The sequence below is a fragment of the Bos indicus x Bos taurus genome, chromosome 1 (genome assembly GCF_003369695.1).
Source record: "Bos indicus x Bos taurus breed Angus x Brahman F1 hybrid chromosome 1, Bos_hybrid_MaternalHap_v2.0, whole genome shotgun sequence".
Taxonomy (NCBI): domain Eukaryota; kingdom Metazoa; phylum Chordata; class Mammalia; order Artiodactyla; family Bovidae; genus Bos; species Bos indicus x Bos taurus.
In genome coordinates this window covers 96,702,605-96,725,535 of record NC_040076.1, presented here as the reverse complement: position 1 = coordinate 96,725,535, position 22,931 = coordinate 96,702,605, and the positions used below count along the sequence as shown (strand labels likewise).

Genomic DNA, 22,931 nt, shown 5'->3' with positions numbered 1-22,931 from the left:
TTCAACCACCTAAAAATTTAAATACTATCCTTAGTTCAGGGGCCATACAAAAATAGGCTACAGAAAGGACTCAGCCTGGGTATAGTCCGCTGACTCCTTCCCTAGAAAGAGTGAAAACAGATCATCTAATAATTTCTGAAATGTTATAAAAAGGCTAAAAAAATGCACATAGTTCCTCTTTTTTTTTACACATAAAATTGCTGTTGTAATTTCTTATTTTCAAAGTTCTTTTTGAAACTCTTTTGGTCTAAGATGATTTTTCAGGGAAATGACAAGAATAAATCCCAGTTAACTTTGCTACTGAAAACTGTTTTACTAAAAGAAAATTCCCTCACTTATGTTTATAAAAATATCAATGAGGAGAAAGTAAGAAGTACTATGAGAGTAAATAGGCTATTTTTCCCCTAAAAATATAAAAAAGAAAAGAGTGTCCTGATGGTCACTTCATTTTACCCTAAAACAATTAAACAAGCTCCTCCCGTGTTCAGTATGCTCATCTGGGGGCTCAGCTCTACAGGTTTCTGATTTCCATTTACATCAACTAACAAACTTCTTTCCCAACTGACTAGAGAGAAGAGAGACTAACTTTACATTTGCTATTTAGTCCCTAAATACTGAGATATCGAAAAAAGGTAGCCAGGCATACATGTAAACAGCATTTCTTACCTGACCTAACTTATCCTCTCCTCCTTACTCTTCTCTGCTCTGTATTTTCCTACCTTAGGACCTCTAAGCCTCTAAAGAGCTTCACCTAAAGGTATACTAACCTGACAACTCAACAGTCATCTCTGGGAGAAGAGTGATGGTAGTGTGTTAACTGTCCTGAAATATTTCTGAATAATTAAGAAGTTTAAAAGATTCTGAAAGGAATCCTCCTCCCTCAGTTTTTCATCCTCTGAATCTGAGAGCCACTATTCTTTCTTGTGGTATATGCGAACAAAATAGGAGTTACACAATTTGATTAGGACTGTCAAAATAACATGAAAGAATATCTGAATAACAGACTGACAAATGAAAAACCATTAACCCATTTTCAGAAGAAAATACTTCTGCTTATTTGACTTAAGTTTTACTAAATATATTTTAGGTGCACCATACTAAATAATGTATTTATTTAGGGAGCAAGAAATTCCCTAGATGTATCTTTAAGATTTTAAATTCTTTGAGAAAATAACTTTTGGAATACAGAACAAAGTTCAAAATAAACTGTGCACACACTTTACCTTCAGTGGGAAATAACTGTATTAGGATTTATTAACCAAATTAGAGAGGCTTTCTTTAAACCAAATTTGTGACTACATCAATGAAGATACTAAAAAGGCTTTTGACAGGAGTACTATTTACCTATAATATTACTGAAAATACACTTAGAAAAGACAAGCATTTTTGTTATCAAGTAATATAACAATGTGGAGAATTTATGCTACAGATGTCCCACTTAAAACCCTAAAATAAACAAGATATGGTTAAAAGAAATGAAACATTTTAAAATATAAGCAAGTAAATCCAGGTATTTCAATATTGTTAAAACAAAGGACGAGCAGTGTATTCACAGGAGGGATTCTCCTAACCATATTCTTACCACCTGGAGATTGCTACTTCAGTATTAGATTATGCTGTATGTGTCATTAGATTATGCTATATGTGTTATGAATACCGTTTTCGCCAAGTACAATTTAACAACTGAATAGCAAAGTAGCTCCAGATAATGTCTACTTGATATTATTCTTCCACAGTACCTAGTTTTGACTAATGGTAAACTCTGCAAGTTTTTTAGTTTTGTTACAGCAGTTTTTGGCTTGTGCTTTAGGAAACTTGAGAACAGAAATACCTTTTGGCACAGGACATAGTGCAGAATCGTTTTGACCGAAGAAATTCATTAGCATACCCCATCTTTCCACAGAATTCACACTTGAGCAACTCACTGTCCATTTCTTCTAATGTCTCTAAAAAAGAAAAAAAGAAAAAATTCCAAAAACTTAATTGTGACAAATTTTCTTTTAGCTTCTACTTTGGGTCGGATGCTGCTAAGTGTTCAGACCCTACAGGAGACTTAAAAGGAATGGTCTTTTAACTTTTCAATCCACAGCCACTTTGGCAAGGCAAAGCCCCCCAAAACAACCACTTCCACCAATTCCCTCTAGCTCCTGCATAAAAATCTTATGGAGTTTTCTCTATATAAATAAATAATACATTTTTAAAGGTTCATTTGCAAAGAATCCAACCTACCTAAAATGTGCAAATAAAGTCACTACCTTCCAAAAAGTATTATGTAGTATATGAATTTTGATACATTGTGCTATGTATAATATACATAGCAAAGAACACAATTCTAACTGGAGAAAATGAGGACTCCAAAAAGAAGACTTTGATGTCTGCTTTCAGAGGGCATTTAAAATCGTTAACACTCTCTAAGATCTGCAGTGTACAACAGAATATATAAAGATGTATTTATCTAATTATAAAAGTCCCTTTTAGTTATATTAAAATAATTTACATTTATCTTCAAAATCATCAATAGTTTTATAATTTTTAACCTCTGCTCTTTTTTGTCAGGGTGCTCTCTGTTAATTGAGAATGTCCTTCCTCTATCTCTGTATCCATAACTTTCTTCAAGTCATACCACAGGACCTAAAGAAACTTCCCACCTACATCCTCAAGTATCCAGCAGCAGTCACCTATAACCAAGCAACTTAATCTTCAGGACCCAGTTTTCTCATCTGTAAAATGGGTCTTATGATACCTTCCCCAAAGAAATGCAGTGAAGATTACATGAATGCCTAACAGGTAGCAGGCATAAAAAAGTTACAGGTCCACTTCCTATCTTCCACATAAGAATTAGCAGTACCAAGACCTATAACAAGTAAACACTTCAATGAAAACTGTTTAATTCTTTAAATCACCATATTTTACTATTTTCATGCATCATAATTCCTATGCTGAGTCATATAAAATATATCAAAAAAAGGAAATCTAACTACAGCTTTTAGCTATGAGCTCTTTATGTGCTTTTCTATGTTATTCACTTAACCAAGACTTGTTAAGATGAAGAAAGGGACTCTGAAATGTAGACATGAACAACATGTACTCATACATTCAAGGATCATTTTATCCCAGTGTTACTGGAGAAGCAAATGGCAAAGTGCTAAATTAAGTGAAGGCAGCAAAAACACACTGTGAAATATTCGAAGTGTCAAGGGACATCCAAAGACATTGTCATGACCAATCAAGTCATAAACTAGCAAGAGATCATCTCAAAGAAATTCTCAGGGCTATCTTCATAAGCAAACTCATCTATTTGGTGGCAATGAGGAACAAAGAGTCTGAAACCAAGTAAAGTAAAAACTGTTTCTTCCAGTGACCTAGAGATGGCTTTCACACAGCTCTGCCCCACAAGACGTTGCTGGGACCTAGTGTCATAACTTCATTTCTAGTCTGTCATGCCTATAACCAAATCTGACCTTGAAAAGCCTGTACTGGATATAGAACCTCTCATTTGACCACCAATCCAGCCCCAAAGAGCCCATTCTTTGGGCTGTTTAATTTTGACTCTACTGAAAGCTTTATTTCAAAACCTTGAATTAATTAACATAAAAATATGCAACACTTGATAATAGGTTAGACAACCTTATGAAGGAGAAGGAAATGTTTTTGCTGATGAGAAAGGCAAGATCCCTTTAGACAGGTATGGTCTAAGGGTTAACAACCTGACAAAAAGTTCACATCAGTTTTATTTCTCATAAAGACGAGAGGAACATTAACAGATTCAAAGAAGTCCAGTTCTAATTTTGGTCATAATTTCAACAAATCTGGTAATGTTACCAAGGCAAATGTTTTCACATTTGTAAATAAAAAATTACAGAGCTAAGTAAGTTTTTAAAAACTACTGCTTGAGATAATAAAGATGGGATTCTATACAGATACAGCTGGCAATTCCCTAATATCAGCTCTTCACTTTTCTCCCCCAGTAACAAAAGCCTAACTTTTAGCTAGGAATATAGCCACTGGGGATAAAAAGTACAACTGCTGCCCTATGTGTGGCCAATTTCTGACCAAATTCCGGGTGAGGCCCTATCTTACCAATTAGAATATGATCATGAAGATGAGCTATCTTGGAAATGAGAGCAACACTCCAGGGATGGCAGGGCCATGAGACACTGACAGCTTACGTGCCCAACAAAATGGAGCCCTGCACTGCTTACCTTTAGACTATGTCAGGGAAAATGAAACTTCTTTCTTATTTAACCAGGTATTACTCTGGGTGTCTAATGGAGTGGCCAAACATATATCCTAACTGATAGAGATCCCCAATTTTTTTTGTGCAAAGAGGAATTACTTTTCAATTTTCCTGAAGACTTGAGATCATGTGATGATCAGCAGTAAGAAGGCAATGAGATAGAAATCATCATCAGCATGATGATTTACCAGGGAAGATATAAGACATTTTGATAAATCACATTTTAGATGGAGATTCTGGTTATACAACCAGTCCAAATAGAGATACAGTTTATCCTTTAAAAAAAGAATAATCATTATATTGTTTTTCATACTGAATTAAACTGCACACACTCGTAAAGCCAAAGCCGCTAAATAAATGACCTCACCATTTCACCCTATAGTACTTCCCATAAACACTGAAGTATACAGTAACAGAAATACTTGATAAAATTACCATGGGAAATTATGAAGTATTTTTAAAATTGATACGTTTTCAGTAAACATATCTCCACTATGAAATAGAGTCATCTTTTTTTAGCCACAGTTAACATATAGCACTGTGTAAACTTAAGGTGTACAAGGTGTTAATTTGATACATTTATACAAATGACTGCCTCAGTAGTAATTCTGAACATTTCTATCACATTACATTTTTATCTTTTAAGTCACTGGAATAATTAAGTTTTAGCTTAAGTTAGGTTGATGATTATAGCTTAAGTTAGGTTAATGATTATAGTACAATATTGTCAATATTCATTATACTGTGCATTAGATTTCTATGGCTTATTTATTCTTCATTGCAAACATTAATCATCTTTAAACCTTCCTTTTCCTTACTCTGGTATCCTGTTCGTTAAAACTACCCTTTGCCTTGTCTTCCATCAATTCTTTCCTTCCTCTTCCCACCATGACTACAAGTATCAATTACATGCCAAACCTCTACTATTCATCCACACATGAGCAGCAGTTTCAACATTTTTTCTTGTCACCTGCCTAAAAATTTTCAGTAACCATCCTCTTGACAGCAAAATAACTAACTCCATAATTGAATCTCAAGGTACACTAGAATCTGACTTTGCCTTACTGCCCACTATGTTCTCTAACTCAAGTGCCTACTCTTCACTGCCCCCTCCTGAAGTTACTGAGCACTTGTACATTTTCTGTATATTTATTCGTGGTATGCTAACCTGAGAGGTTCTTTCTGTTATCTTCAATCTATGCTTTATCATCCAAGACCCAAATCAAACCCCCTCTCTTCACAGAAAACTCACGAGTCTGGCAATAATATCACCCAGCTTTAAAGTGCCATGTTCTTACTGTCTATATAATTCACCTAATACCTAGCATATGCTGCTTCTCAGTTATCTTTCTGTTGTAGAGATAGCTACTTCCTACTAGATGAAACCCCCCACCCCCATCACTTCATGGGAAATAGATGGGGAAACAGTGGAAACAGCGTCAGACTTTATTTTTGGGGGCTCCAAAATCACTGAAGATGGTGATTGCAGCCATGAAATTAAAAGATGCTTACTCCTTGGAAGGAAAGTTATGACCAACCTAGATAGCATATTGAAAAGCAGAGACATTACTTTGCCAACAAAGGTCCGTCTAGTCAAGGCTATGTTTTTCCACTGGTCACGTATGGATGTGAGAGTTGGACTGTGAAGAAAGCTGAGCGCCAAAGAATTGATGCTTTTGAACTGTGGTGTTGGAGAAGACTCTTGAGAGTCCCTTGGACTGCAAGGAGATCCAACCAGTCCATTCTGAAGGGGATCAGCCCTGGGTGTTCTTTGGAAGGAATAATGCTAAAGCTGAAACTCCAGTACTTTGGCCACCTCATGCGAAGAGTTGACTCATTGGGGAAGACTCTGATGCTGGGAGGGATTGGGGGCAGAAGGAAAAGGGGATGACAGAGGATGAGATGGCTGGATGGTATCACTGACTCGATGGAGGTGAGTTTGAGTGAACTCCAGGAGATGGTGATGGACAGGGAGGCCTGGTGTGCTGCAATTCACGGAGTCGCAAAGAGTCGGACACAACTGAGCGACTGAACTGAACTGAACTAGATCAAAAGCTCCTTGACGTTCTAGCACAGTCCACCATATGTTTTATACGTATTATATTATAAACCATGAGCATCACAAAGTATGCTGTGAAGTTTCCTAGGCAGTTTTCCATTTTTCTCCAATATGCGCACACAAGAGGGCACATTATATAGCTTATTAGTCTAGAAAACTTTGTTTATACTTACATAGGCAAGAAAAAAAAATCCCTGTACATCTGTCTTTACTACTCTTCATCTCAAATGAAAAATTCTCAGATAAATAGTATGCATAACTATAATAAAAGCAAGTACTTAGGAATTAAATGAAATTAAATTCCTAACAACAAAAGGCTTCCCTGGTGGCTCAGTTGGTAAAGAATCCTGCCTGTAACACAGGAGACCCAGTTTCAGTCCCTGGGTGTAGAAGATCCCCTGGAGAAGCGAATGGCAACCCACTTCAATATTCTTGCCTGGAGAATCCCATGGACAAAGGAGTCTGGACAGACAGTCCGTGGGGTTGCAATGAGTCGGACACAACTGAGTGATTACCTCTTTACTCCTAAACCACCACCGGGCACTTTCTGAACCCTGATTTGAACAAAATAACTATAAAAGGACATTTATACAATTTAAGTAATTATACAATTGAGGAAATCTGAATATGAACCAGGTACTAGATGACAAAGAATTATTATTGTTTTGGGTGACACAGCATTAAAATGTACATTTTATAGATGCACACTGAAGTATGTACTAGTAAAATACAACAAGAACTATGATTTGGTTTTAAACAGAGGAAGAAAGGAAAAAAAGGGAAAGAGAAAAAGCAATAGAGAAAAAGAGAAGGGGAAATGTAGGAGGGAAAAAAACAAAGGGTTGCATGAAGCTAACTTCGCAAAATAATGTTTAAAACTGGGTAATAATATTGAGTCTGGGTGAGCTGAGATTCATTTTACATTTCTAATTTTATGTTTGAAATTTTTCACATTTAACATTCTTTTAAATAAAAAAATCAGACTGAACTCAACATAAGTTAGCAATAAAAAATTTTATACTTCTATCAGTTCTTTGCTATTCAAATAACAAGTACAACAGTGATAAATACATTGCAACAGTCCATATGTTACCAATAATGACAGAGATGCCTTCCTCTTAATTAGGATTACTGTGAGCCAAGTCAATGTCTATTTTGCTTACCAGCATGCTATTTTACTTAATTTAGCGAAGTACAGGCACACAGTATATATTCAGTAAACATTTACAAAGTGAATAAATTTAGATGAAATACACTAATATATTGAGGATAATTACTTAGACACAGATGTTAATTAATTCACAATTGTAGAGCCCCGACCATACTACACGCTATTTAATTGAACAGCACCTACTGCAAAGCCATGATTAGAATCAATAAAAAACATTTTTGCATTTGTGTTTGTTTTCCTGAAGTCATTTTGCATACCACTTTAACTTTAATGAAATATTCACTGGTAGAACAAGGCCTATTAAAAAAAAAAAAGATTCTTTGACACTGAGAAGATTTAGTGGTATTTTTCTCCTTGAACAAATTTAATCATCTTTTGATTGAAGACTTAACAAAACTGTTAATACCCACCTGATATCAAGAATACATAAGAATTAAGACTTCACACAACTGTTAATACCCACCTGACATCAAAGAATACATAAGAATACATAAAATCTAAAACCAAACAACCAGGAAGCTCTGAATTTTTAAACAAGCTCAGTAAAATAGTCATTTACTAAAGTCTGTTTAAAGAAGAAAATTGGTTGTTTTGATCCTAAAATTTTGAACTGCTTTCATATGTAACGGAAATTTTCCCACTCAGATCCCTTCAAAGGTCAAAATGGTATTATAAAAATTAACACCAATCTTGTTATTTTAATTACATGGCCGTTTAGAGTCTGGTTCGAGTTCCCATTATTTTAGTCAAATAATGCATTATATGAGAATAAAAGTAAATACTTCCAAGGGAAAAATCTGTGTATGATAAAAACCCATGTTCTGATTCAAGCAATAAATGCCAAAGTTAAAGAGTATCTTAAAGAAAAATCCACAAACCTTCAGCAATCATGTCTTCCATCTCTGTGTCAGATGAATTATCTGCATGCTTTGCATTATTCTGTAGCTCTGGCTGAACACACACAGAATTTATCACCTGATTATCCAAAACAGGCCTTCTTTTCACAGGCTGTTCAATCAGCAAAGATGAACGACTCACCTTTAAAAGACAGAACAAAATGAAATGATCTTTTTAAAGACCTTCAGAAATAATTTAGTTTAAAAGTCTCTTGAAATCAAAAGGATCTGTGATAATTTACTTGTACAACTGATCAGATCCATTCATTTATTTCTTGAGAAAAGGTTATGTTCAGGTTGCCTGAACACTTTATATTACAACTCATGAGCAGTATGACCAAAGTCTCAGTCAAATGGAACCAAGGGTCTATGTTTAGGTGGGTAAGCTAAAAAAATCTTTAAAAAAAATCAGTAACAAATTGTGATTATAAGTACCTTTACCTTTTTCTGCAACAACCTTTAAGATTGATTTTTCATGCACAAAACTTTTTATTTATAAGATTCTTTCCTCAGGACACATCATTACTGTATTTTAAAGATAAGGGAATTAATATTCAAAGTGTGCAGGTGATTTCTTTGTAATAGCAGAAACAGGACTAGAACTCAAGTCTCCTGACTCCTAGTTAAGTAACCTAATCACAAATAGAAATGGAAAATTCCTCAAATATTAACATCAAAATCAACAAAAATAGAGTCGCTTATGTTCAGTACACCAATTTAAGTCATGAAAACTACTTACTTTAGAAATGCTTTCAGCAAAAATAATCTACACCAAAAGTATATACCGATTTACTAGTGAACCCTCAGCTAATCTTAAAAAACAGAATCTTTGATTCTATTTGAGAATGCTGGTCAAGTCTCCAACATTTTCCATACATAGTGAACAGCAGCTTACTGGAACCTTTTACATGTCACCCTGGAGAATAATCACCCATAAACTTTTTTTTTGGCCTCACTTGCAGGGATCAAACCCAGCCCCTACAGTGAAAGCACCAAGTCCTAGCCACTGGATCACCAGGGAATTCTCAACCCATAACCTTTTAAATTGTGTTTATATCAGTTTGTATATGTAATTATGTCTCAAATAAAATTAGTGGAAATTACTGATGAAAAAACCACTATTGAGTGCTGATAAGAGTATACACTTAGGGTATATGAATCAATTTAAATACTCTTGCAGAAAATGATTTGCCAATATATATCAAGAGTCTTATGAATACATATGTAATGTGATCTAACACCTATACTTCTGGGAATTTATGCCAAAGAAATAATATTTCAAATGTGGATAATTTACATATAAGGATATTCCTTTGAACAGCCAAAAAAAAAAAAAAAAAGGAAACCTAAATGTCCAACGGTATATATGTCCCTCGGTGTCTGCAGGGGATTGATGCCAGGACTCCACAGGGTACAAAAAACACAGATGCTCAAGTCCCTTATGTAAAAATGGAGCATTATTTGCATATAACCTATGCACATTCTGCCATATGGTTTAAATCAGCAGGAATACTGGAATGGGTTGCCATTTCCTTCTCCAGGGGATCTTCCCAACCCAGGGATTGAACCCAAGTCCCCTGCATTGCAGGCAAATTCTTTACCATTTGAGTCACCAGGGAAGCCCTTTAAATCATTTCTAGATTACTGATAATTCTGAAAACAATGTAAATATGAAGTAAATAGCTGCCTGTGCATGATTAATTCAAGTTTTACTATTTGGAATTTTCTAGATTTCTTTTTTCCCCCTAGATTCTTGATCTACAATTGGGTTGATCCCCAGTGTGAAACCTGTGGATATTGGGGGGCGGGGGGGAGGGTAACTGTAATTGAAAGATTATATAAATTATGACTGTCCAGAAAGTGAAATACTAGGTAACCTTTCAAAATGTTTCCAAGGTACTATTAATCAAATGAGAAAATAAATGTTCAAGCTATACTAAGCAAAAGAAGCTGGTCTGTAAGGAATTCCCTGGAGGTCCAGTGGTTAGGATCCTGCACTTTCAATGCCAAGGACCCAAGTTCAATCTCTGGTTGGGGAACTAAGATCTCACAAGAGGTAAGAAGAAAGGTGTGGTCAAAACAAATTTTTTTAATTAAAAAAAAAAAAAAATCTGAACTGTATATACAATTATAGTCCTGATCATATGAAAATATATATTAAAATACATTTTGTGGTATTACTATTTGCTCTGTACATTTTCCAAATTTTCAGTGAAAAAACAATACATATTACATAGAACAGTTACACACATTTAGTCTTCACAATAACCCTAAGAGCAAAGTATCATCTCCATTTGCTGTATGAGCAAATGAATTTCAAAAAGGTTGAGTGGCCTGACAAAGGTTACACATTCAGTATATGGCAGAGCCAGGATCCAATCTCTGAGACCAGGGAGAAAAGACTGTTTCTCCACTCACTGTATCAGAGGTTCTTAGATCCAAGTTTGGTTCTTAGATCCTACACACAGTAAACTGCAAACAAGGGCAACTGGCTACAGTCAACTATCACTGTGCCATCATAATGCCCTACCTGTGAATTTGAAAAATCGGATGCTTCAATGGGCTTCAAAATACATAATTTTGTTTTCTCGTGTCTTTTTTTGGGGCTTTGATTTTGGCCACTTGTCTTGGTATATTTCCTAAGGAAAAATGTTCATTTCTAGACACAACATGTAATGTAGCTAGCAGAGCTATAATGTATAACTAGTCTCAAATCAAATTACTTTTAGTGATAGGATACAGCATCTCAATTCTGATGTGTACATTTTGAAGCATTTTTAAAATCTGATTGAAGCCTGAGATTTAAAAAATAATGAGAAAATCTATTTGCTAATTAAAAACCATCAACTGGATAACTTCAGATGTATAAGATCATTGGGAAGTTACTATTTTCTGTATCCAAGTTAAAGTTCTCAAGTATCACATTATACAAGAAACACCTTTATAAAAGAAAATAATACAGTTCTGGTGTCATTTCGATCCCCTTAAAGGGGAAAAAGTGAAAGTTTCCTTCAGAGTGAACATTTAATTGCCTTCTCTAAAAATTATAAAACTAATATCCTTATACCCTGAAACTGTTTGCTTCCATCTTATACATCTAAATAGCTAGCATAAAATTCTAGAACTATAGATATATATGGAAATATATAAAGGATAGACAAAAAGAAATTGTCTAATTTTTTTTTTTTTTTTTTTTTTTATCCCATGGTCTGTGGTCCTCCAGGCTCCTCTGTCCATGGGATTTCCCAGGCAAGAATACTGGAGTGGACTGCCATTTCCCTCTCCAGGGAGATTAATAACTTTTGAAGTAAGTTTTTTATTAGAGAAAATACATTAGAGACCAATAGATCATACATTTTAAAATTATGCTACGTGAATAATTTTGAAAATGCAAATTTGCTTGCTACTTACAGGAAATGGCTCCAATCCCTCCTGAATCACAAAACCTTCAATAACATGGGTCAAGATCTGTGGCTTAACAATAGCCTGTGGAGGTTTGTTTTCAACACTAGGTACACTACTGGGCATAGATGTACTATTACTTCTTGTGGTAGCAGCTGGAAGTAAGAGCGGAGGTGGAGGAACAGAAACATGTGAAGGATCTGAAGGAGATTTAATTACTGAAGCACTGACTGATGCCACTGCAGGTAATTCTACTTGCTCTGGGGAAAAAAAAAAAAAAGTCACTTTTTAAATCTGTACCATTCTGCCCAGGCAAATATGAAAGAAAACTGGAGAACATTAATAACAGTAACAGTTAACGTCTTATGTTTTAAAACAAAATTCTGAGACCCTTATATTTATTACCTCATCTCTCCACAATTCATGCAAAGTCACTTCAATAGTATCTGACTCTTTGAGACCCTATGGACTGTAGCCCACCAGGCTTCTCTGTCCATGGGATTCTTCAGCTAAGAATACCAGAGTGGGTTGCCATTTCCTCCTCCAGGGGATCTTCCCAAGCCAGGGATCCAACCTGTACCTCTTGTGTCTCCTGCATTGGCAGGTGGGTTCCTTACCAGTAGCACTACCTGGGAATCTCCACAATAACCTTATGAGATATTTACTACTATCCCCATTTACAGTGCAAGGCAGCAACTTGTTCAAAGTTAGCATTCCAACTTTGGTTAAAAAAAACTGTCCCATAAGACATGAAAATGTTTTAGAATGTCAACTTAAGAACAATTATTTTTATTTTTAAGCTACAGTTATTAAATTTCCTATGTTTCTATTCATATATTCCAAATGGTACTAGGGAGGGGAGAATATGCTTAAGAAAAAAAGATCATGAAATCGATAGAATAAGTAGAAATTATAATGAATTATACAGGGCATTACCTTTATTTCAAGTAATCCACAACCATGCACAAATGTTCTTTGCTGTTGCTATTTTTAACAAATCTTCAATGACATTGTACATGTCAGTTTGTAGGAACACTGTAGTACCAGGCAATTGCAAAATGTTGGGCTAGTTCACTTTGATTTTTCCCAGGCAAGCTCTGGGGACCACAATAACAGCCTATGACAGAGACTTTACCTACCCATTTGTTAGCACTGAACCTTTACTAAGCTGTACCAAAGTGGAGAGATGGAACCAGGTGATAGCCAGGAATACCAGTGAGTACAAGATAGCTGAGAGAAGTAACAACAACAAAAAAAGGGGCATATGGTAAAGATAATACCACTACTTACTGAGCACTTATGTGCCAGCACTTATATGTATAAATGTCTTACACATTGTAACACATTTAATCCTAACTAGCCTATGGGTGCTGCTGCTGCTGCTAAGTCACTTCAGTCGTGTCCGACTCTGCGCGACCCCACAGATAGCAGGCCACCGGGCTTCTCTGTCCCTGGGATTCTCCAGGCAAGAACACTGGAGTGGGCTACCATTTCCTTCTCCAATGCATGCATGCATGCTAAGTCACTTCAGTTGTGTCTAACTCTGTGCAACTCCATGGACAGCAGCCCACCAGGCTCCTCTGTCCCCGGGATTCTCTAGGCAAGAATACTGGAGTGGGATGCCATTTCCTTCTCCAAGCCTATGGGTAAGTACTGTTACTATCTCCATTTTATAGATGTGGTGAAAAAAAAAAAGAGACAAAGATTAACTTGCCTAAAGACATACAGCTAGTAAGTAGTGGAGCTGGGTTACTAACAGAGACAATGCTTTTAACTCCTATGGTAACTCCTCTCCACCATCAGTATGAAAAGAATTGATATCACTATCAAAGATGGTCAAACATAGCCCAGTTAGGTACAGAAGAAAGAAAAATCCCTATCGAAGAAAAATTTCAGAGACTTCTTTGGTGGTCCAATGGTTAAGAATCCACCTGCCACTGCTGGGGACACAGGTTTGATCCCTGGCCCAGAAAGACCCCACATGCTGCAGGGCAACTAAGCCTGTGCACCACACTACTGAGCCTGAGCATCTTAGTCAATGCTCTGCAACAAGAGAAGCTACTGCAATGAGAAGTCCTTGAAACACAACAAAAAGTAGCCCCGACTCGCCACAACTCTAGAGGAAGCCCATATGCAGCAATGAAGAACCAGCACAGCCAAAGATAAATAGATAAAGATTTCCACTAATGAAACAGTGCAGTGATAACTGGTAGTGTCAGATAAGGAAAAGCTAATGGTTCACACCTAGAACTTTGATGTAATTAATATTACTATATAGCTTATTTATCACAGCAATATTATATCCATAAATTAACCTTGTTCCACCAAATAATCCACCAAGATAAATTGTACTAGAAAACCTATTTAAAGTCACACAATCCCTCATTAAAAACTAAAAGTCAGCAGGAAATACTGATTTACTTATTTCCAGGAACAAATACACAATTATACACATGTATTACAGGACTGAGAAACTCCATAAAAATCCTATCCCATATACCTAATTTTCACATAATCTCCTAAAGAAAAAGGGATAAAAGATAATTCTGAACAGGAACTGAAAAGCAACTTTTCTGTTGGAAGGGAAATACAAATCTATGGAGTTGAAAAATAAGAAAAATTTAATGTCCCCTTACAGATTTATAGGTACTGCATTAAGTATAATGTTGTTTATTCAGAAAATACTGCTTGGTATATATGTTCTGATTTTTGGATCATACATACAAATAGACCTAAGTTTTGTTGAAAATTTATGAGTTACTGACTTTATGAAGAATGTAATAGCTTTTACATGCCAGTTCATAATCAGCTGTTAAAATAAAAAACACAACACAGTAAAACAAACACAATTATTATCCTCTCTAGATTTAAGACAACTGTGAATCGAGAAACCCCAAGTTAACTGATAAAGACTTTGCCACAAGTTACTCTGCCTATTTGTAGTTTCATTTCCTAGGGAAACCAATGAGTTTGTTCTCCTTTTTTATAGATGCTTTTCATTTTATTTACTTATTTTTGGCTGCACTGGGTCTTTGCTGCTTTGCATGGCCTTCTCTAGTTGTGATAAGTGCAAGTTTTCATTGCGGTGGCTTCTCTTATTGTGAAGCACAGGCTCTAGGTGCGAGGGCTTCATTAGTTGTGGCTCACAGTCTCTCGAGCCCAGCCTCGGCAGCTGTGGTGCACAGGCTCAGCTGCTCCACCGTACGTGGAATCTTCCTGGATTAAGGATGGAACCCGTGTCTCCTACATTGGCAGGTGGATTCTTATCCACTGTGCCACCAGGGAAGTCCTTTAATGGGTGCTTTAAGAATTCTTACAGACTTATGAAGACTCAATCCTGGTGGAAACAAGTCCCTCTATTTTTATAGGTTAGTTTATTATATGATTTGATGAGCAACCTATACTTGCTTTTCCCTCTCACATACTACAGAAAAGTAGTTAAGCATGAAGAAAATTAAAGGACTATTCAAAAATTTATAGTTTACTGAAACAATTTAGCCAGAGGAATATGCCTGCCAGGATCTCAGATTATATTTCTAAGGAAATAATGTGAAGATATTGTCGAGGTTCAATACTTCAAAAGTATTTAAATTTTCTTGAGTACCATTAGTAATGCTTATTAGGCAATTAAATCACAGTCACAATGCAGGGTTAGTATCCAATTAAATATATATTTCTGCCTTTAAATCAAAACTCCCAAGATACCTGCAGCAACATGAATCCATTTTCAGTGTACAAAAACTACAAAGATTTAGTACTATAGCTAAGTTTTCTTAGATCTCTATCTTTTGAGGTATTATTTTGAATAAGCAAAGGCAATGATATTGAATTTGTCTTAAATATTTTTCATAATTTTATTGACTAAATGTTTTCTATTTTTCAGGAAGGAGAAAAAGTTGGAGTAAAATTGGTGTTCTAGCTCCTTGCTTTCTGGAGACTCACACTGGCAGTAAGAAATAAAACCTAGAAAGAAGCAAGGGTTAGAGATGTGGCACACTGAAGGAGGAGAGGCTGTCAACGCCCCATTATAGTTTGTTTCCATGCCTGATAACATTGGTTCCTCTCAACTAAACGTGATCATGAAGGCAATGAGATATTCAATAGGACAGCATACTTACAACAAAGCCCAAATCAAGATTAGCATTATCTGGGTGAGGGGTCAGTAAACATTTTTATAAAAGACATATGGTCTCTGCAATGACCCCTCTTTGCTGTAGTAGTATAAAGGTAGCCATAGATAATATCTGAACAAACGAACGTGGTTATGTTGCATAGAACTTTATTTATGGACTATGAAATTTGAATTTCATCTAATCTTCACATGACATGAATTAACTCTTCCTTTGATTTTTTTTCCAAACATTTAAAAATTTTAGAACTATCCTTGGCTCATGGGCCATACCAAAACATGTAGCAGAAAGATCTGAAGCATGAGCTATCATTTGCCATGCCCTGATCTAAATAAAATATTCAAAATTAAAAAAAAAAAAACAACACCCAATGCAGAACACATCTTTTTTAGGACTTGGATACTGGGCTACACATCATAATGTTTTAGTGAAGTACCTAGGATTCACAGTCACTTTGATAATGTGCAGAGAAAAGAGAGGATTAACTTGAACTCACAAGTAGTTCTAAAGTAGTGAATAAGAATTTGAAGGTGTTAGGAATTTTTTAATCCATGTCTCTAGTAAGAATTAGTGTGGCTTAATTTAAGTACTGTCCAGGAAGCAACACTTTTAAAAGCATTTACTCAATCTGAATCACAAGCAATTATGAGGAATGTCAGACATGACTTCAAATGTTTTGTGATTTTTGGACAGTGTAATTGAAATTTTCTAATAGAATTTTGCTTTGTTCTAATTTTTATGCTAGAAATAGCTTGACAAATAAATCTGAATGAGCATATGAAACACATCTGTACAAACTACTAAAACTTCAAAGACTGAAATGTGTTTTTGATTTGGGCAGTTCCTCATCAATTGCTCTAATTGTTTCTCATCAAAAAAAACTCTTGAATTCTAATCTATGTTTTGCTGCAATTTATTATATAACAAATTAGTTTAAAATCATCTCCGGTGGAAAAAAAATGAACTCCTCCCATTACTAACATTTGCCTAACAGAAATTTCCCCCAATTTTAGGCACCTCCTCACCTAACAAGGGATGTTCAGAAGTCAAATCTTCTCCTCTCCCCACAGTTATAGCTGCTGGAGACAGCGTGGGTGGCGGCGGTGTTCTATCCATCCGGACACAGTCTTCTGACTCTTCTGGCATTTCTTCCTCACAGACATCTTCTACTTGATATACCTACGACGACAAACCACACTGCCTAAAAATGTTTGTAAGATGCATTTAATAAGGTGTTCCTAATTAACAAAATAAATTCTAAGTGTTTTAAAATGTAAAAGACAAAATGACTATTTGACCGATTGAAAGAGAAGCTTTAAAATCATTCAAATGAAGTTTTTCATAATACCTGACGATTCATAATACCTGATGATATTTCACTGGAAGCAAGTTGTGGATCAGTACCTAAGTTATAAATCACTAAGGTTTTCCCAAAAGGTGATAGTTGAATCAGGAATTACTTTAAATTTTGTTAATTTTTTTAAATGTTTTGAATTTATACACTCAAATAACTATTTGGGGAGTTTACTAAAGTTTCTATTAACTTTCAATTATCATAAATCAAAACAGATACTAATATTTTTCAAAGCATGTTAGGTGAATCTCCAGAATGACACATATTATATAAAGAAATGTACTGCCTAAATGACTATATCCCAAGTTCTTTACTCAATTTATGTAAATTAAAGAGCGAATTTTGAAAAGTAATGCCTGAGAACCTACAAAATTATATGTAATTACATTTTCAATCTTCTAATCTACTCAAGAATCTAATAAATTTTTATAAGCTAATTATCAAGTAAACAGAAAATATCTGTCCCTGGAATCACACACACACACACACCCCATCCTAAACTATTTGACGTATTACTTGTAGTTCTTTAATTTTTCCATACTTACAGCAGCAAGTTTTTACATTTCTAACTGCCCTGTTATCCAATGGTAAAGATAATATTTGAGGAAAACAGACTCAAAAGCACTCTGAGAAGGAACTTTATAATTAAAAAATATGGAACCTACTATTGATTTTTATTAAAATTAAGGCTGAATTTTGTACAGACTGACATGGGTATTTTAATTTGCCCTCATTTTTATTGAACCATTGTTTCTGAAAGACAGGTTACTAAAAACAAAGCCACAAAGCAATTTACCCCCCTTCTTTTATGTACAAAGCTTATTACTTACGTTTATAAAAGTGAGTTAAGATAACTTACCCAAAGTGATTAATATTTCTAATGTCAAAATAAAAAAGTTTCAGTAACATTCACAAAAAAATTAACAATATTGGTATCTAATATATTTTTAATCAAACTACTGAAAAAGTTTGATGATTTAAAATTAAAAATGATCAAGATTTCTGAAACCAGCATAAACCATGTGTGAGAAAAAGGACTACAAAGGCATATCTAACAACAGCAACAGAATTTAAAAACCAAAACAAACAAAAAAACTCCTAATTTTTCGACTCTATTAAGAGAAAAAAAACTTCCCTTTTGTTTTAAAATTTTTAAATTCCTATTGTTACTGCTAATTTTATATAAATATAATATTCAGAGTTGTGATCTGAATCAGCTACTAAGTAGGCAACATTTTAAAAAAGTTATTTGCTCTCAACCCTGCATCTGAAAACCTGTTTCACCAAGAGAGAGTCCTTGCCTCGTGTTTGGATCCTCGGTAGTGAAAGCGGTCGTTGGTTATTGTACAGTGCAAGAATGACAGCTGCTATTATCTGTTCATGATAAATTTTCTTAAATGATGATAATGTCCAATATAAGCAAAGTCATCCAAAAAAAAGTCCTGGGGGTTAAAGTAAAAACAAACAAAAAAAACTTCTAGTGAGGGGCATCTGCTGCAGTGGTCATTACCTTAATTTGGCAGAGTGGTAGGGATGTTGATGCATAGGTAATTACACAAGTAACAGTTTTATCAACTACACTAGTTCAGTTGTATCTATGCAGCATTCCTTTATTAGATAATTACTCTTCTTACACAGGGCATCTTTTCCTTAAGTGCTGAAAACTTTTTAATATTAATGCTGTCACAAGTTTTCAAACAGCTACAATAGCTTTTAAGGAATCAAAGATCATGGAGATCATGCATAGAATTCTGATTTTAAAAAAAATAGGAATAGAGTTTTAAAGGATTAAAAGAGGCAAATACAGATAGCATATTCTGAAATAATCCGTCAAACAATCCTGTAAAATACTTTTCATTCTTTACAAGTAAACCTAACTATACATACTTTATTTTACATCTCCCACGTGAAGCCAAAATAAAGAATAAAAGAAGTAGGCAAAAACAGACCTGTCAGACACCTGGCACCATCAACATAAAAAACGTAAGTACAATAACTAAAAGACTGAATAAAGCAAAGAAGTGAAGGTTTTGCTCACAAGATCATTTGGAAACTGTACATTACAATTTCTCTTTAGTTCATAACTATTCTATAACTAACAATGGCTGCCAAACTTACCTCAAAGTACATCAGCCTCATCTGTCTCCCTTCCCTAAATAAACTGTGGAAAACATTTATTAGTTCTAAATTATCTACACTCATCATATCCTATTTATCATACCCAAATATCAATGAAAAATCTTTTTAAAAATACTGATTTTATTTTGAAAATTCACACTTATGTTTGAAAGTTTCACATCTATTATTTAGAAGTAAATACCTATTATTTCTCTTTACAAGTAAACATCTCTCTACCTTTAAACATTTGAAACAACCTGGAAACTGTGAAGGAATGAGTAATTCATGAAGAAATCTGATGGTAAAAAAATAGACTTAATAAAGGTAATAAAAGAAAAATACAGCAAGATAATAAACAGGCTATGGTAACTCAAAAGTAAAAGAAAAGTAACATGGAAACATATATAGCAAATATAACCATACCAGTGATAGCAAAGAAAACTACTCTTCTCATGAAAAAAATTCCAAAAATTAGGTAACATAAATTTTAAGGGAAAAAAACACAAAATTAATAGAGGGCAGAAAATAACAAGATCTTAGATTTTTAGCTTTAATTTAATGCAAGTGTTCTGTTTTTGATATTTCTATCCCCAATAGTCCTCCAAGATTTGCCCTAACAAAAATAATTAGAAAAATAAAAGGCATAGAGGGGAACTTTATTTTTTACTTGTTAAAAGCCAATCCACTGAACTAGAAATTGAGAACATAAATTCAAATTTGATTTCTTTGAAGGTACTTTACAGCTGAAAGACTGTGCTTTTATGTTACATTATCCATTGTAAACTCTTCAAAATCCATTAAAAGAAAATACTGAAATGCAAACTTATTTCTAGATGCCCACTGTTACCTTTGCCAAGTTCTGTTCTGAATAAAAGTGGAATTCAACCTCTTCATGCTTATCGGTAAGAATGACAAGAATGAAGACTCTATAAATTTGTATCCCGAGAATCAAAATGTTTTCCATTAAGGAACAAACTTTGAAACTCTTCTCCTTTCTGAGCTAATGGTTATTTGTATTTAAGTGATAAGATCTCTTCAGTGAGGTTTGATATAAATCTCCTTTGGGAATATTGTTTTCCTCAGTTATAAATTTGATCATTCTAACATTTAGAGACCTTATTTCAATTTTATTATAAATTATTTTATAAAAGTCCTTTATAGAATGTTTAAAAGACAAATGTTTTTACAGAATAATTGCTTTCTGGGCAATATGTGCCATTTTTAGAGGTTTATTTTGATAAATTTCACCACAGTCTCAGTTATTCAAAACTTTTACTCCTCTCAATGAATTTTTTTATTCTCAGTATTCAACTCATCCTTCTTAGCTTTTTAAATGAGAAATATTTCAAGTATATGTTTTCCTTTAGTAGAAATTTAAAAGTCAGAAGTTACAATTCTAAAAGATGGACTACGGTTAATATTTGCAAAGTTGGATTCTTTCCTAGAATAACTTTTTTTTACAAAATTTTAATTATAAAATATAAATTTACCAAAAAATTACATCATACAAGCATACCTCCACCTTGATGCAAAAGCCCCGTAACGGCCTATAACTGCAGAATGCATACAACCAAAAAGGTTAGCTAGATAAACCATACGTTTAAGAACATACAAGCCAACAAAGGGATCTATGAAGGATAATCACCTTAAGAGAAAAAACTTTGTGCAGATGACACTGGTTCAAATGCATTCCCTTGGGGAAAAAAAATCAACTCTGTAAAGATAGCAGATGGATTTGTTTAAATAGTAATAAAATTAACGAGGGACTTTAATAACCATCACAAATTATCAAGCATGCAACCATACTACAACAAATGGCATTTTTTTTGGCCCATACAGCATGTATGTCAGACACTGACAGATGGAAATTTCAAGCTTTTTAAATTCATAGGCATTTATATCTAAATGATAAAACACAACGTGGGAGAAAACTGTTTACTTTCAGTTCAGCAAGAAAGTCAAAGAGCTTCCAAGGGCTTACCACTGGTGGATCAACGGGTGCTGGTGGTTGTACTTGTAGGTTTACCGCAACAGTCTGTGGAGGAGGAAGAGTCTGAAATGGCAACTGGACCAAAGCTTCTGCAGCTGGAAGCTCCTCTTCAGACACCAAAGCATTCTGCACCAAAACCTGACCCTGGGATAGAATTTCAGGCTGCACTTGTAAAGACTGCATAGACTGCAGGGGCAGTGGTGGAATCTGAGCTGGAGGTGATGTCGACATCTGTGGAGGGGTTGCAATTGGGATTGGAGAGGACTGCAGGGTTGAATACTGCTGGTGTGATGTTGGAGACACAATCTGCTGACCTGGGGACACCAAGGTGGACTGCTGAACTGGACCAATGTGTACAACAGGGGAAGCTGGAAGTGGAAGGTGGGATGAAAGATTCAGCTGTGTTGTAGGTTGCACCTGATTAGCAGTGGACTGCTGCAAGTTTGACCCTGGCTGGAGAGCTGATGACACAAGAGGGTGTGGCTGAATAAGTGCTTGTGGATGAATAATTATAGTAGGAGACTGACTTGGTGAATGAGGTGGAGGAGGAGACACCACTACAGACTGCTGTGCTGACTGTGACTGGCTAGGAGACATTGCTAGAGGAGGGGGATGACTTTGAATTGGTGAACAATGCTGTGACTGGGCACTACTGGGAGCTGGAGGCAGGCCATGGTTTTGGAGTGGTATACAGTGCTGGGAGGGCGGTGGGTCTTGAGTTGGACTTTGAAGTGTGATTGGCTGAATTTGTTGTTGCTGCTGTTGTAGTATCAGCTGATGATGGGAAACTTTGGGAGGTGGTGAATGAAGAGGAATCTGCTGATGTTTTATTAGAGGATGAGGCTGAATTGGAGGATATGATGCTAAAAGAGAAAAAAATGACAATTAGTCTTTATTTCAAAAACATTAAATTTTAAAATAAATTTAAAGGAGGAAAGTTTGCACATCAAAAATCTATAATGAGTCTTCCTAATAAGAATGATTTGAAAATGTAATGACAACTTTTCCTTGAAAAACTACATAATTTCAAAAAATAAACGACACTGTGATAAGTTCCAAAAGAAAACGGCCTAAAACAACTGATATAAATTTGAATTTACACATGATTTAATTAAATTTTAAAGGTCATCAAATATTTCCAATAACTTTTAACAACGTGTATCCACTTGAATCATTCTTTGGCAAGAAGAGCATAACAAGTATAATATCTTTATATCATAAAATAAAGATTGTATCCTTTTTAATCCATGTCTAAACATTCTTCCAGCTAACAGTCAATTATTTAAAAAGCTTTCAAAATAAATTCCCAAATTTAAACCAAGATAAACAGTTGGTACTATTTGATCCAGGAAAATTTTTGTATAAAAAGTTAATTCAGTTAAGCAAAACATGTGTGTAACTCCTACAACATGATTAAATGATTTTTAACCATGGTGAAACGAAATTTCAGAGGCCATTCCAAATCTAGGAGAGCACTAGTTTTGCTTGCAGAAAAAATAATACCGTCAGTCATGCTGTCTAGATAAAGGATCTTGGTTTACTTCTCTTCTTACCCACACTCACAAAACCCTACA

The 22,931-nt window shown here is 34.9% G+C and overlaps 1 protein-coding gene across 5 annotated transcripts in view; it reads right to left on the bottom strand.

Annotated features, from left to right (window-relative positions):
• Positions 1-22,931, bottom strand: part of PHC3 (polyhomeotic homolog 3) — an 84,034-nt gene that overhangs the window by 16,507 nt on the left and 44,596 nt on the right. For 4 of the 5 annotated variants that reach the window (XR_003511075.1, XM_027541430.1, XM_027541451.1 and 1 more), the window contains 6 exons: positions 21,349-22,220; positions 21,013-21,060; positions 16,921-17,074; positions 11,775-12,025; positions 8,346-8,505; positions 1,832-1,946 (listed from right to left, as the gene is read on the bottom strand). Coding sequence is in view for 4 of the 5 variants with exons in the window: in XM_027541430.1 (XP_027397231.1) it covers positions 1,832-1,946; positions 8,346-8,505; positions 11,775-12,025; positions 16,921-17,074; positions 21,013-21,060; positions 21,349-22,220 (1,600 nt within the window). In the remaining variant the exon portion in view is untranslated. The remainder of the gene's footprint in view (positions 1-1,831; positions 1,947-8,345; positions 8,506-11,774; positions 12,026-16,920; positions 17,075-21,012; positions 21,061-21,348; positions 22,221-22,931) is intronic. The other variant, XM_027541439.1, reaches the window with a different exon arrangement.